At 35.5% G+C, this 16,280-nt stretch overlaps 2 protein-coding genes across 2 annotated transcripts in view; both read right to left on the bottom strand.

Moving 5' to 3' along the window:
• Nucleotides 1-564: 564 nt before the first annotated feature.
• Nucleotides 565-8,016, bottom strand: LOC131933294 (uncharacterized). The gene is made up of 8 exons (XM_059290072.1): nucleotides 7,904-8,016; nucleotides 6,917-7,004; nucleotides 5,324-5,454; nucleotides 4,171-4,383; nucleotides 3,223-3,320; nucleotides 1,867-1,964; nucleotides 1,015-1,050; nucleotides 565-569 (listed from the first exon to the last, which is right to left on the bottom strand). Exons 2-8 carry the CDS (start codon nucleotides 6,960-6,962, stop codon nucleotides 565-567), a joined length of 627 nt encoding a protein of 208 aa, XP_059146055.1. The 5' UTR covers nucleotides 6,963-7,004; nucleotides 7,904-8,016.
• A 2,988-nt stretch (nucleotides 8,017-11,004) lies between these two features.
• The window catches only part of LOC131933290 (uncharacterized), a gene marked incomplete at its 5' end in the record, with an annotated part of 10,077 nt that continues 4,801 nt past the window's right edge, over nucleotides 11,005-16,280 (bottom strand). Inside the window, 4 exons of the mRNA XM_059290068.1 lie at nucleotides 11,005-11,897; nucleotides 12,711-12,842; nucleotides 13,707-13,808; nucleotides 14,349-14,378. Coding sequence (XP_059146051.1) covers nucleotides 11,848-11,897; nucleotides 12,711-12,842; nucleotides 13,707-13,808; nucleotides 14,349-14,378 — 314 coding nt within the window. The remainder of the gene's footprint in view (nucleotides 11,898-12,710; nucleotides 12,843-13,706; nucleotides 13,809-14,348; nucleotides 14,379-16,280) is intronic.

The raw sequence follows: 16,280 nt of genomic DNA, 5'->3' as shown, positions 1-16,280 counted from the left end.
GACATGGATAATATACAGTTTTCTGTGTGTGCATTTTTCTATGTACATTTTTCTCTAAGCACTTTTTTCTTTAAGCACATTTTTCTTTTTGCACACTTTTCTGCTTGCGCATTTTTCCGTTGCGCATTACTCTATGTGCGCATTTTTTGTTGCGCATCTTTCTGGTCACCATAGTATACATGTCGCAATGTAAACGCGGTATAAGGTATTAAATGAAAGTCATTTTCAGTCAAAAATATTTCATTATTCATGTCATTAGTCATTCTGCAAATCAGACAAAAGGCTCAAAATTATTTTCAAACATACATCTCAATGTAAAGTCAAAACAAAAACAAGATATATTTAAAAAAATGTCCATCTGTATAATACAATGTCTGATTCACTGGACATACAATATTGAGCTCGACGTTCTGCAATTATCTTTAGATGAGTACTCACTGTTGCATACAGGTCCAGTCCCGTAATTGCAATTACACGTGCATGTAGTACTATTCAAAACGCCTTCACCATAAGTGTTTTGTTGACACGTTTTTGCACAGGCTAAAAAATTAACCGACATGAGTACTAATCTAATGACGTTTAAACAGAATTATTATTTTTTTTTTTTACACCAATGCTAAATTAGATGGGAATGGCATGGCCTAGTGGTAGAGTTCTAGATCGCTAACTCGAAAGTCTCGAGTTTGAATCCGGGTTCAAGACGGCCGAGTCAAGTCCTTGAGTCTACCCATCTCTGATGGGTTCATAACTCACATTAGGGCACAACGCCGGCTAGGCATAGCACTGACCATACTATCCTTTCATATGCCGAGGTATCCGAAGCAGATAAACTCTACTTCATCTGCCCTATGTGTCTTCGGTACGAACGGAAAATGATGATGACTAAAATAGATACGTAATTTAAAATTTTTAATACCCCCTCCCCCAACCCAACCATAATCTCTCGGCTACTTAGTCCATGTAATAGAAATCTAAAACTAATTTTTAAAAAATGAAAATGCTCAACATTCTTACAACAGTTCCTTTTTCTGGAGATAGCATTACACCTCGCTGTCAATAAATAAAAAACAAACAACGCGTACACAAGAATGGTTTGTATTGAAAATGAATTGCCTATTCAGTTAATTACTACAATCGTCTCATGATGATGACAGAGTTGAATTTTTCGTTTATTATTAACATGGGCATTTTGCTCATGGACATGAAGTTATATATATATATATATATATATATATATATATATATATATATATATATATATATATATACGAGCTGACCCGCGAAGCAGCATACGCCGCTATCTAATTGTTTTAGTTTCTACTTATCAACAATTCATAATTTGTGAATTCGACACTATCCCACCCTCTGCCTTCCCGACCCCTACCCCCCACGCCGCCCAGTGAAAGCAGCCGTTTACAGACGACAATGAAAATATCAAGCAGAACTTATTATCTCCCCTTTGTTTCAAATCGCTTAAAAACTAAATTATCTGCCCCTAATAGCCGTCACTAACCCGGCTCTACTGTTGTAAACATTCGGGGTGAACCACAGCTCACCTGACAGGTGGGGATGAGGGTGTGGCTAAGATGCGTGGTGTTTTCTATGGTCTCCATGAAGAGAATTACATATATATATATATATATATATATATATATATATATATATATATATATATATATATATATATATATATATATATATATATATATATATATATATCAATACATACATATTATATATAAATAAATTTGTACTTCCTTGTATATTGAAAGACGATAGATCAGATGTTTAAATGTGCATTTGTATATATCTATGCAGGTCTGTGTATACATACCAGTAATTGTGCACTGTATCCACAATACTTACAGCACAAATTTCTGTCGCAAAAGTTGTTTGGCTCCGGACATTGACTGCAGGGTTCACCGTACTCGAACTCAAATTTGTCCTTGTATAGGACAAACTGACTGCAATGTCCATAAACATCGTCAATTAGTTTAATGGTTCGTTACAGTCAGTGGCGTAGCGAGGGGGGGAGCGGGGGGTGCGGACCGCACCGGGTGACACCACTTAGGGGTTGACACCAAGGCAAAAAATAGCAAAATATATAGAGAAAAACTTGAGGGCGGGGGGGGGTGCAAATCGAAAGTTTAAGGGGGGAGGGGATGCAAATCGAAAACTTGACGGGGGTGCAAATCGAAAATTTGAAAGTTTGTCCCCGGAAAGGGTCGTTACGCCTCTGGGGGCTGACACCATTAAGTGCCGCACCGGGTGACACCCGACCTCGCTACGCCACTGGTTACAGTTATGGTACTATTTTACAGCTTGGCAATCATGTGTGGTTTTATAAGAACTATATAACTGTTTATTCGAAAATCTCGGGACCACGAGTATAAAATGAGACGTCCAAGAGTCCTTCCAGCTCTGGTCAGTATCTGTCTGACGTTTGTGAAAGTAAAGCTGGCGAGGTATAGAACTGGACATACTATCATACTAAATATACAGGTCACGTATTAAACAGACGAACTACATCTTTCCAGAGGCGTAGCGACCCTTCCCGGCGCCTGGGGATTTGCACCCCCCCCCCCCCCCTCAAGATTTTGATTTGCACCCCCGTCGACCTTTCAATTTAATTTTCCAACCCATTTTGGCACCCCCTAAGGTACTGTATTTTTCACAATGATGGTCAGGTTCGAAATGGTAATTTTATTTCTATATGTAAACAGCGATGCTTTATATGCTTACAATTTCTAGAGGGCACCGGATTATAGGGGAGGTTAACCGGGCAGCAGGCTAAGGTCCGCGAAATTTTGTAGCTTTTACTCTCAGATATATAAATTTAGTTTGTTTTTATTCAATGTCCTATAAAATATATAGTAAGAGTGGAAATAAAACTATAAAAACGAATGATTTGTTTTTGTATTAATAATTTAATGTGATTAAACTCTGATGGGTACCTAACTCACGTTAGGGAAAGTAAAGGCGGCTGGGCATAGTGCTGAAACAAGTGAACTCTACTTCACTTGCCCCATAGACCGTCAGATTTGAAAGGAAAACTATTATAAGAAGGATAGTGTCCTTTATAATGCATGCATTTGTTTGTTTTGTAAAATCAATAAACTTATGTGATATATTTTTATTATTTTGTTTGATTCTCAAAATAATTATCATTTATTTATATTATAATTTATAGTTCAACATGAAGTGAAATAAATTTTCACTAACTTTGTTCCGTAAGAGCAACCCAAAATTACAGATGGGTCAGAATCATCTTCATTGGACTTTTTCTCACAACCGACTGTATTCATTAAAGGGTAAACCAACTGAAATAAAAAATAAAACTCAAATCGTAAAATTAAACTCAAAATGTAACCGTAACCTTAATTGTCACGGCGACCTACTAAACCTGATTCTGAAACTCAAACTTTACCTCCACTTGCACATCGTTTTCAACCAACTCGCCCACCTCAACCTCAACCTCAACCTCAACCTCAACCTCAACCTCAACCTCAACCTCAACCTCAACCTCAACCTCAACCTCAACCTCAACCTCAACCTCAACCTCAACCTCAACCTCAACCTCAACCTCAACCTCAACCTCAACCTCAACCTCAACCTAAACCTAAACCTAAACCTAAACCTAAACCTAAACCTAAACCTAAACCTAAACCTAAACCTAAACCTAAACCTAAACCTAAACCTAAACCTAAACCTAAACCTAAACCTAAACCTAAACCTAAACCTAAACCTAAACCTGAACCTGAACCTGAACCTGAACCTGAACCTGAACCTGAACCTAAACCTAAACCTAAACCTAAACCTAAACCTAAACCTCAACCTCAACCTCAACCTCAACCTCAACCTCAACCTCAACCTCAACCTCAACCTCAACCATAACCTCAACCTCAACCTCAACCTCAACCTCAACCTCAACCTCAACCTCAACCTCAACCTCAACCTCAACCTCAACCTCAACCTCAACCTCAACCTCAACCTCAACCTCAAAAGAAACCTCAAAAGAAACCTCAAAAGAAACCTCAAAAGTAACCTCAAAAGAAACCTCAATCTCAACCTTCACTATCACCACCACTTATTATTTCATAACAATATCTCCAACTTTCAGATCGCATCCATAACGCTAGACCCGACATTAATTTCATAAAAGATACTCACGTTAGCAAACTGCGGGCAGTCAGAAAGGCATCGTTTATCCTGGAAATTAAATTTTTCACCCTGCCTGTACCATGTTTCAATAATTTCACGGATGTCGGCCTTGGACAAAACTTGAAACCTGCCTTTGAGAGTGCCAGTATTGAAATGCTTGGCGGTATCCTGTCCATAGCTGAGGTGTTTCTCTGCAGTTGATTGTTGGGCTGAATCCCACTTCTGTATGGATAAGATTATTATTTAGGAAATAATTTTTTATCGTCATCTGGTCCATGATATTTTCTAAGCAAAATTAGGAGTTGAATCGGGGGAGCTCAAGTTCTAAACGATTACATTACTGTATATGTATACTTAACATATACTTATATATATATATATATATATATATATATATATATATATATATATATATATATATATATATATATAGGCCCCTATGTATATTTATATGCATTTAGATTATTCTTATTTTTATGTTATGATTATTATTTTTACAATAGTGTCGAACTTAGACATGTTAGCGATGTTTAGTGATCAGAGTTTCTTCATGGCATCTCTTTGTGGGGGGGCGGGGGGGGGGGGGGGGGGCGGGGGGCGGAAAATTTCTTGTGCCACACAGAGAAAAAAGTCTGGAAGAAACACTGTTAGTGATAGTCACGGGCAAGTGCACATATGTTTACTATCTAAAATTCCTGTCATTGGAAATAACTGAGTAGACGTAAATGTGTTGGTACCTGTATCGTTGCTGATGTGCTGTAATTTACATTATTCGATAGATATTTTAATCGATAATTAAAATAGTTTAGAAAAGTTTTTTTTTTTTTTGGGTTGAAGTAATCTACTAGGCTTTTCCGTTGCCGAAATTGCTGATCTTTACTTAGAGCTTTTGTGTTGTTGAAATAAGATCAATCTCATGGCTTTCTATTAGCATTTCGGTAACCAATTACGTTAATATTCCCTTCTGAACACTTTAAAGAGGATAATAACTCCCCTCCGCCACCTTCATATAAACGATAGACAATGCTCCCATGACGTTTATAGGGCCTACATAGGACAAAAAAAATCATTTACATTAAGTAACTCAAAAAGTCAATTAAAAACCAAAATGAACAAGCTTACTCATGGCGTTAATTATATAAATTATTAACGAGAAACTCACCATCTTCTGCATGTTGGCTATTTTGAACGCAGGGTTTGTTTTTGCCATTCTCTGTCTAAATTTATTGTGTATAAACAAAATAGCTTGAATTTCCTTTCTGCTCATGCTTAACACCATCTCTAATAGTAGGCCTGAAGCAGAAAATGAATTTTTTTTAAAACTTGCGTCAAATCGTCAATTTATTTTCACAGCAAAATTTTAAAAGTACTAATCAAATATTTTATAAATTATTAAAAATAACGAGGTACTCATGTACGAAATAAACGTTTATTAAACAAAAAAATTGCTTATCAAATCACTTAAGCTACAGACTAATTTACTACACAATGACTACATAATATTTAGAAGTTTGATCAATAGCTGAATTGAGTCTGTTTAAGATGGCACTTCCATTTTATAATTACCATCAACATCTTTACCCGTTCGTGCCCCAGATTAATGGGTCAGATGAAATAGAGTTTATATCTTTCCACAACGTGAGTCAAGTACCCATCAGAGCTGGGTGGACTCAGGCACGCCCTACAGATTTGAACTCGGGATCCGAACTCGAGTCTTTCGGGCTAGGAATCTAGTGCTATGCCGCTTGACCACGCAAAATACCATACAACACAAAAGGGCACGGCTATATACAACAGTTTTACTTACCAAAAACATATACCCCTTACACAACTGAACAACGAACTATAACTATTATTTTAGTTCTCGCTCAGTTTACAATAGTGAAGTATACATACTAATTATACATACAGATAGTTCAACTTTATATAATGCATTTAATAAGAATAAATAAATATACAGTTACTTCGAATATACATATACATAAAATAAATCTAGAAAATAAATTAGTCAACATTTAGGGTAAATTTGTAAATATTGGGGGCCTTAGGCTGCTGCCCTAACAGCCACTCTTTAAGTCCGCCACAGTGGCTTAGCTGCTGGGAACTTGGGTGCGATCAATGATTTGTTCTTCAGTTTGTTGCACTTTAACCTTCTTAAGAACATTGGTTCGCCTCCGTATTGTAAGGAGGGAAGAGTGGGGGACAGTATAACAAATTAATTATTATCATTTCATGTAGAAGATGACAGGATTACCCTAAATCAAGAGGGTCATAATGTTAACAAGGAATACGAGTTCCAGAATTCTATTTTAACCAGATCGTGAACTGATTTTCCTACCTAAATTTATATTTGTCATAGGTCCACACCCAGGTACACCCCGCCCACAAGAAGATATTTATCATTTACTTAACCTCCCCCACCCCCCGTCCTTCCACCGTGCACCAAATACACATTAAAATAGCGTATCTCTACACAAAATAAAACATTCAAAAATATGTGAGTTAAGCTAATAACTTCGACAGATTGACAGTATTGCCTAGAATCTATATATGAGGGTAATAAACACATTATAAGTACTCTGCAACAAATGCGAATAGATTATGTGTTATGGGGAATAAAACAATTTGAAAAGAAATCGATAAACCCTTTGCCGTTTTTGTAAACGTGTTTGGTTTATTAATTACGTCCCCATGTTGTACTTAAGTATGCATTGACATTTTTTGATCTTGTTGAAATAATATAGCTTTTGCTTACCATACAACAAAATACTGGTAATGCTGAAGAAATTCTGGAGCAACATATTAATTGCTTCGTCTTTTAGAAGGTCTTGTCCCGTTGAGTTCTAAAAAAAAATAAATTAAATAGAATACTCTAATGGTGCACTACGCTTGCTTTACGTCGAACAATTACATCATGGCAGTGACATACAAAAAGCGAACAATATTACACCAAGAATGTACAAAACCTATTAAATAGCACATTCTACGCCAAGATCATAATAGGACACTCCAAGCCAAAATCAAATAGTATACACCATTACCGTACACAACTTTATCCAAGATCAACTAGCTCTTTTGAACACTATAACACACCAACACAAAATTCAATAGGACATTGCACACCTGGGAGAATAGGTTAAGAAGAAATGCTCTAGAAAAAAAAACAAGAAATTCTTTTGTTTTGTTATACTGGGTTTCTTTCACATTTGGCTTAGCCTTTTCGTCCATGTCAAATTCTGAAAACAAGAATTTAATGTGAAACAAACGTATTTATGTATTTAAAACACAATGCGTATGACCCTATAAATGAGAAAATTATCATTTTTCACCGAGAAATACGTACAGTAGTACACTGCCCAAGACACGCTCAGCATATCCAACCCCGCATCAAACACACATATATCCCACACACCAGGCCCACCTCAGACCTTCAACAACAATATATACGTCTCATCCCAACAACAAACATCGCCCCCCCCCCCCCCATAGAAGAAGTAGAAGATCCCTTTTAGATCAGACAATATCTTGAGAAGAGGAAGTGAAGTTGTCAAATATTGTTGAATCCCAGCAAAAAGAGGCTTGAGTGTTGTTTTGCCACCTTGAATAGAAGTCAAGCATTATGGGTTTGTAATCTTGCGCATTACCGCTGGACTTCTTATATTCCTTTTACACGGATAATACATTTTGATTTTTAAAAAAAGGAAGAAAAAGAATACTGTTATATGGCGTTTAAAATTCCTACCTTTCAGTAAAGTCAGGATTGCTAGCAAGAAATTAATGTGCCCTTTTACACGAAACGAGTGTGGTGGTATATTTGTCACAGCAGGGAAAGTATGCAGCTTACACATGTGTGCATGGTTCTTTTGTAACGCTCTGTATAGGAATGTATTATGTTTTTAGAAGATGGATTGGTGGGTGGGATGGATGGGGCAGTTGGAAGGTGGATGATATGATGGGGAGGTGAAGGAGGGTTGGTGGGATGGGGAAGGTGGGTGTGTGGGATGGGGAAGGTGGGTTGGTAGGATGGGGAAGGTGGATGGTTGGGATGGGGAAGGTGGGAGGTGGGTGGAATGGGGCAGTTGCAAGATGGGTGGGTAAGAAACCAAATTGTTTTTGGTCAGAAAGGAAAGATAGAAGAAAGGAAAGATAGAAAGTAGATAGGAGGTACATGGTACCTTTTGAAATAAAATCCATTTCTATCGACCTATTAGATACATGTACAACAGAAAAAAAGTTAATTTATTTAAAAAGGTTAGGCGTTGTGGGATAGGATGTGTGAGTGGAGGGTGTGTGTGTGGGTGGGGGGCATATTGTATCATTAATCATAGTGTTTAGTGTTGATGATAACGATTAAATTTGTCTATCGTCCCTTCTTGATACAACTAAGGATTAGACACATCAACAATATTACCATTTCAGATGTTTGCAATTGGATTATAGTTCTTCTGCTGACATAGACTTGGTTTAGGATAAAGATACTTTTCAAAAATATAACCAGTTTGTGAAGCTGATTAGGGATGTAGACGAATGGGTGAATGAGAATACACCACATCAACATTACCTATTACAATTTCTAGAGGGTAGGATTAGTAGGAGTGGCTTATCGGGCAACAGGCCAGGGCCCACGAAATATTTTAACAATCAAACACATTGGTATCGAAAACTTTAATTTTCATACAGCTTCCTATATCAACAATAACTAATCTCAGTGGGAATAGACATATGTAAAATATAAAACAACTATTAAATGGTGTGATATCTGGTGAATATTATTCTGACAGACATATTTGACAAAATCATGCCTGATTAACTTCTTACAAACAAGACGTCGATTCATTGATCGCTAGAATGGAGTTTAATCAAGAAAAATATACATTGCCACTATCAATCAGGGATAGATAGGACGTGTCCAAAAGGCCCGGGTAATTTAAAATGGGGCCCCTAACCCTAGGGCATAAGGAGCAGAGGCAAACCAAGAAATACCTGGAGACGTGACCTGGAAGAAGACACCAAGAAGATTGGATACACCTGGGGACAGTTGGAGAGACTAGCCCAGGACAGAGACGCCCCGAAAGCTCTTGTCAGCGGCCTATGTCCCAGGAGGGTCGACAAGGCAAACTTAACCTAACCCCAGATTAACATTTTCCTTGTTCAGTTTTACCCCATCTAAGTCTGATGATCGTCCTCAACTTGATGGAAATAAACGTGACAAATTATTTTTTTTTAAATCAAAGCACTAAAACGTTTAATACAGCACCACTGCAATTTTTTTACATGTGATTTTTCCGTTAGACCAGGGGTCTCCAAACTTTTCAGTCCGAGGGCCGCATTAACTATAAAATTTAAGTTCGGGGGCCAGGTTCTTTCAGGCATGTATTTGATTTTTCTGGGCAAATTTCCTCAGCCATCAACAACAAACGTTTTTTCCGTGGACAAAAATATCTCCGAGGGCCGGATGAGAGGACATCGCGGAACGCTTCTGGCCCGCGGGCCGTAGTTTGGAGAACCCTGCGTTAGACTGACGGGCCACTCCAACCCTGCAATCAAGCAAACATTACGCATGACTTGAGCTCATTAAGCTTCACTGTCTGCTTATTGTGTCTAGCCACCGATCTCTCTCTCTGAATTGTATGGTTTGCAATAAACCGATGTGATAATCAAACACACTATTAACAGATGGGTTGTTTTCTATTCTATGCATATGAAAAAACACATGACAAGTTGAAGAATAAGATTTCATGAATGTGCGTAGGCAACAGGAGTTTTATTTTATTTTATTTTATAAGCACTTGGAGCGAGCGAAACGTCGATAATTTTCAAAGTGTTATAACACCATTTAAAATTGGAATGGTATTTAGTTTATCAATAGTCTTTGGAACTGTAACATAGAATGCAGACTAGTACCCATTAGAAACGAATTATACAGAAGTGCATGTGAAGGGGGTGGATAGTGTGGGTATCTTAAGACTGAGATTAATTTTTTTCTGAGATATTTTACCTGAGATATCTTGAGTGAGATATTTGGCCAGAGAGAGTTTATGAGAGTAAATTTTGTCTGGTATATTTTGAGAGATCATGTTAGATAATTGTCTAAGACATTTTGCCAGAGAATTGTATGTTTTATATATATATATATATATATATATATATATATATATATATATATATATATATATATATATATATATATATATATATATATATATATACTAGACTACCCAGTTTTCCTTTGGAAAATGACCTATCTGATGCTCTACACAACACAAACTAATATCCCCTTATACCCAACCCACCCCTATGAAACATATTGACCTGAAAAAAAAAGACTCATTTTCTACCCTTAGATCTGAACTTAGGTCTAGTCCCTTTGGGTTCTTCATTTAAGACAAGGCCTAAATTGGCGGGAGGAGTGTTTTGGTATGTAGCCTTCTGACGCTTCAAGGTGGAGAGTGGGGGAGGCAGACTTAGTGGTTACTTCCATACATATAAACCCTAACATTCTCATATTATTAGGACATCCAACAACCACAATACATACAATCTTATCAACAAAAACTTCATAATAAATGCCCAAACCAGTTCTTTGCTTTAAATAATTAAGTTAAAATTAGGAAATTTATTGGAACTTTTGTAGTTTTCTTTTTAATATTACTTTTTTCTTTCTCATTTTTTTTTTGCCGAGAGTAGAGTATAATACGTACAAACACTAATTTCGTTGTATTCTCGAATTGATATAATTATTGGAGCCTAATAAGAATTAAAATTATACATTAATCAATAAAGCTAAAAATAACAATGACGTACAACTATTTACAACAAATTATTTTTATTTGGTCTATTATTTATTTCTTCTTCGACTAAAGAAATCTTCGTCACGCATTTTGTATTGAAAATGGATAATACTAAAAGAAACTTTTAGAAAAAAACTGATTTATCATTAAAGCTATAGAAAAAAAAGAAAACTTTATAGTGCATTACTATTTTCAAATCGTCATTTTTATTGGACAACAATTTCAAATGCCTTATTTAAAGCATTTATAGTTCTTGTACTGCATTATAAAATGTGTGTTTTAACATTTGAATAGGTCTCTTATATATTATCGTCGATAAATAAAAAGTGCTTTATACATTTATGTTTTAAACAGAGTCGTTTTTTCTAGTTATTTTAAAATTCTACAAATATTGTAGGTTTTCTTTTCTCTAGTTTCAAACAAATTATAAAATACATTAAACTTGTAAGTGTTAGTTAATCTTAATATATTTTAATATAAGCACAGGCATAACGCGAATAAAAATCTACATAGATAAAATGAAGTATAAGTTTTTAAATAAATTTTAATAAATTGGTTGAAAAGAGTCAATTGCTATAAACATAAAAAAACGATTTTTCTATAAATATATTAACACCTATTGTAAAAGCGCATAGCCTTCACCTAAGCAGTAGTTCAAGCGAACGCTACACAAAATCTACTTCGCTTCAAAAATTTTAATTCCTTACATTTTAAAAGAATTGGTTATTTCACAATAGCTGATGATATCTTGTCTGTAGTTAAAAATTATCAGAAATTATATTTTAGCTTTAAAAAAAAATTAATTAAAATAAAAAATGTTTGGTATTTAGAAATAACGAATGATCAACTCTATAGGTAGGGTTGACTATGTTGCAGTTATGCTGCTAAAATGTAGCTAAATCAGGACTATTCCCTTTCTTCTCTTTTCTTTTTTTGGTGTGGGCTCTGTAGATAAAATTTATTGGAGAAAATAAACAATTATTTATCTTTACAGATTTGTCTTCACTTTTCAGATCCAGTAAGATAACATTTGCACAAAAGAAAGGTAATTAATGACTAATGTGTGGTCGAATGTTAGAGCTTTCAACTGCTAACCCGATAGTCTCAAGTGCGGATCTTGGGGTCCAGTCAGTAGAGCGTCCTTTAGTCCACCCGGCTAGTGGCGTAGGCAGGGGGGGGGGGGTAGGGGGGTCATAACCCCCCCATAGACCCCTCGGTATATATATAAAGTATGAGTGGGGGTGCAAATCGAAAGTTTGAGAGGGGGTGCAAATAATCGAAAGTTTGAGGGTGGGGGGTGCAAATCGAAAGTTTGAGAGGGAAGGGGGGGTGCAAATAATCGAAAGTTTGAGGGTGTGGGGTGCAAATCGAAGGTTTGAAGGGGGGGGGGTGCAAATCGAAAGTTTGAGGGGGTGCAAATCGAAAGTTTGAGGGGGGGGGGGGGTGAAAATCGAAAGTTTGAGGGGGGGGGGATGCAAATCGAAAGTTTGTCCCCGGGTAAAAATTGGAACACCCCTCCCCCTTGAGAAGATCCTGGCTACGCCACTGCACCCAGCTCTGATAAGTACCTGACACCTTTGCTAGGGGGAGGAAGGGGGGCATCAGGGATATTGTACAGACTTGAACCCGGATTCGAACTCGAAACTTTCGGGTTAGCAGTCCAGCACTGTCCTTCTAAACCACACCGTCCTGTCGTATTGCATCTGATTCATGTAAAATAAAAATGTGTGTTTAAAAATGTAAAATATAAATACTTACTGCAGAAACCACACTTCAGTGGACACAAAGTTTTGTAATGTTGAATCAAGAGGCTAATTTCCATACACGGTTTTATAGCTTGTCGGCAGACTTTCGGGTTGCTCTTCCAGTCTTTGATGTCTTTACATTCTCCTGAAGGTGGAACCATTATTTAGTGATTACATTGTCGACTCGAATAAATAGGTTATGTGACGTTGTTTGCAGTCATAAGGTGCGGTCTACAGTCATAGTGTGCTGTCTACAGTCATGCGATGTTATTTAAAGTAATGTGATAGTGTCTACAGTCATACAAAGCTGTCGCTTCAGTGATATAAAGATGTCTACGGTCATATGGTTATGTCTACAGTAATATTATGATGTCTACAGCCATACAATAATATAATCTTGTCATAATGATGTCTATAGTCATATAATGATATCAGCATTCACACGAAGCTGTCTACAGTCATACAGTCAAACGATGATGTCTACAGTCATACCTTAATATAATGATGTCATTCAGTCGTAAAATGATGTCTACAGTAATAAAATGATGTCTACAGTCATACAGTCGTATTATGATCGTACGACGAAGTCTGCAGACATACAGTCATATATTGATGTCTACAGACATACAGTCATGTATGTAAATCATGTAAGTATATGAATCATGTAAATCACATAAGTCAAAGTTTGTCATCCAAAATCAGTTATACAACTAATTCATTTCGTATGCAGCCCTCTAAACTCTTTGTTATCACTTCATATAGTCGCTGAATTAAGAATATAAAAACGAGATTGACGCACGCACACACGCACACACACACACGCACACTCGCACACACGAACGCACACACACGCACAAACACACACGCACACGCTCACACGCACGCACGCACACGCAGACACGCAGACACGCACACACGCACACACGCACTCACGCACACACGCACGCGCACACCCACTCACGCACACACCAACATATGGCATATATATTATCATGTGGCTCGTACTTACGGTCACAGTTCGCGCCAGTACCATACGTGCAGTTACACCTGCATGCATCACCGTCCAAGACGCCTTCTCCGTATTTATTTTTTGCACAGGTTACTCGGCACGCTGGGGGGAATTCATTTAACGAGACTTCGACACTTATATTTTTAAATACTTTTTTCTTAGTTTTTAATTGTAATAATAGACGGGATTTCATCCGCCACAATAGGGCTTGTAAGTAGGTCAACAACGTCTTATCATACTAGCCAGCTAGTATTTTTCAAACCAACTATTAATATGTTTATTAAATCGGTAAAACAAGAAATAAAAGTTACTTCCGCTATTAAATTTTAAGTAAGAGAAGCAAAGATACTTACAAGCCCTATTACGTATCACGTGTTAACATGTTATGCGATATAAGGCGTATGAACTTCACATTTAAACTGCTTTTCGTTCATTTTGAACTCGGGACTGTTCGATTAAAGCACACACACGCTTTCCATCCCAGATTAAAACCTCTACCTGGACTCTCTTTTAATTATATACTTTGTCTAAAATACAAACTGAAAACATTCTAACATAAAGTAACTGGTTTTTTTTAAAAGTAAACTTAACACAGCTAAAATAAAGAATTATTCAGAAAATAATTATATTCAATACACTTACAACAGTTATTCTCTCCTATGGTGCACTTCGCTATCGAATAAAAAAAAACAATAATAAAAAAACATTGTGGTAGTGTGTATTATGCAGTTAGTCAAACGCAATAATTAGTCTTAAAAAATTAAACAGTACACACACATACACACACATATATATATATATATATATATATATATATATATATATATATATATATGTATATATATATATATATATATATATATATATATATATATGTATATATATATATATATATATATATATATATATATATATATGTATATATCTATATATATATATATATATATATATATATATATATATATATATATATATATATATATATATATATATGTATATATATATATATATATATATATATATATATATATATATATATATATATATATATATATATATATATATATATATATATATATATATATATATTAGCTGCATACCCGTGATCCGCCACGCTAAACCTTTTTTAAATGTACCAACTTGGGAACAGAACAAAACAAACAAAAACACAACACAACACAAACACAAACAAAACACAACAATAACACAACAATAACACAACCACAACACAGCAACAACACAACCATAACACAACCACAACACAACCGCAACACAATTACAACACAATCACAACACAACCACAACATTAGAATCATCACCGAACAACACGATATCCCAGGCTTCCTCGCCCAGGGAGAGCCTTTTCGGCATTCTCTAAAAGTCTAATTTCACCATCTGTTTTAATAACACCGAAAAACAAAAACAAAAAATAGTGATTTTGAGAAATCATAGACTAATTAGAAAATAATATAAATAATCTTAACATTTTTACTTTCTCGTATATACGAAGTATAGAGAAAGTATTGTAATCGTGCACAAAAATAACATGAAATTTTGACAGTTTTCACCGTTTTGCTCCTCAGTCCTTCATCACATCCGGAGTATAGAGGATTTATTTTAATCAGGCAAAAAATTTAAATACAAATATATAAACATTTTGGCGTTTTATGCGTTATCTAGTCGTAAAAACTGGACCTTGCAATTATGTCCGTATGTCTGTGTGTGTGTGTGTCTGTGTGTAAACACGATAACTTGAGTACCGTTACAGCTAGGTTGATGAAATTTCATAAGTAAGTATTTTATCAAAATTATAGATCCTGATCAACTTTTGAGCGATTTCCGATAACCGGAAGTGGTACTTTTTCTACTTTCTATTTTTAAAAAGCATGTAACTTGAGTTCTATTTCAGATAGATAAAAGAAATTTCACACGTAAGTAAAAGATCCAATTGTCTACCTTTGTCAAATTTTGAGTAATTTCCGTTGATTGAAAGTATTAATTTAAGCTATTTCCGATTTCTCAAAAAACTAATGTAAATTTATAAAGTACTAATAATATTCCACACTATTATGCACGTCTTATTTGGCGTTCACGAGTGTGCAATTCATTTTTCTACGAGATTTTATTCTATTTTAAAAAGTTTAAGTATTTAAAATGGATTAAAATTCATGACTATATCCCGAGTTCCCATCCTCTGTTTTTTTTATAAAAGAATATTCGAGAAAATTTAGGGGAGATCGCTCCCGGTTTTTTAAAATAAATAACAGTTAGTTTTTACTTTCTCGAATATACGAAGTATAGAGAAAGTATTGTAATCGTGCAAAAAAATTGAGATTTTTCCAAATCTCGACGTTTTACACCTCACATTTTATTAGGCGTTCACTTGGTGTGCAATGCTTTTTTTTTACGAGATTCCATTCTATTATAAAAAGTTTAATTAATTAAAAATGAGTCCTGAGTTGCCATCCCTCGTAGTTTTATATTAGAATATTCGAGAAAGTTTAGGGGAGATCACTCCCGGTTTATTACTTTCTCGTATATACGAAGTATAGAGAAAGTCTTGTAATTGAAAAA

Source organism: Physella acuta, unplaced genomic scaffold, assembly GCF_028476545.2.
Source record: "Physella acuta isolate Inbredline_101_S28 unplaced genomic scaffold, ASM2847654v3 ptg002443l, whole genome shotgun sequence".
NCBI lineage: Eukaryota > Metazoa > Mollusca > Gastropoda > Physidae > Physella > Physella acuta.
Note: the sequence above shows the minus strand (reverse complement) of the source record. Positions and strands in the feature narration are given on the sequence as shown.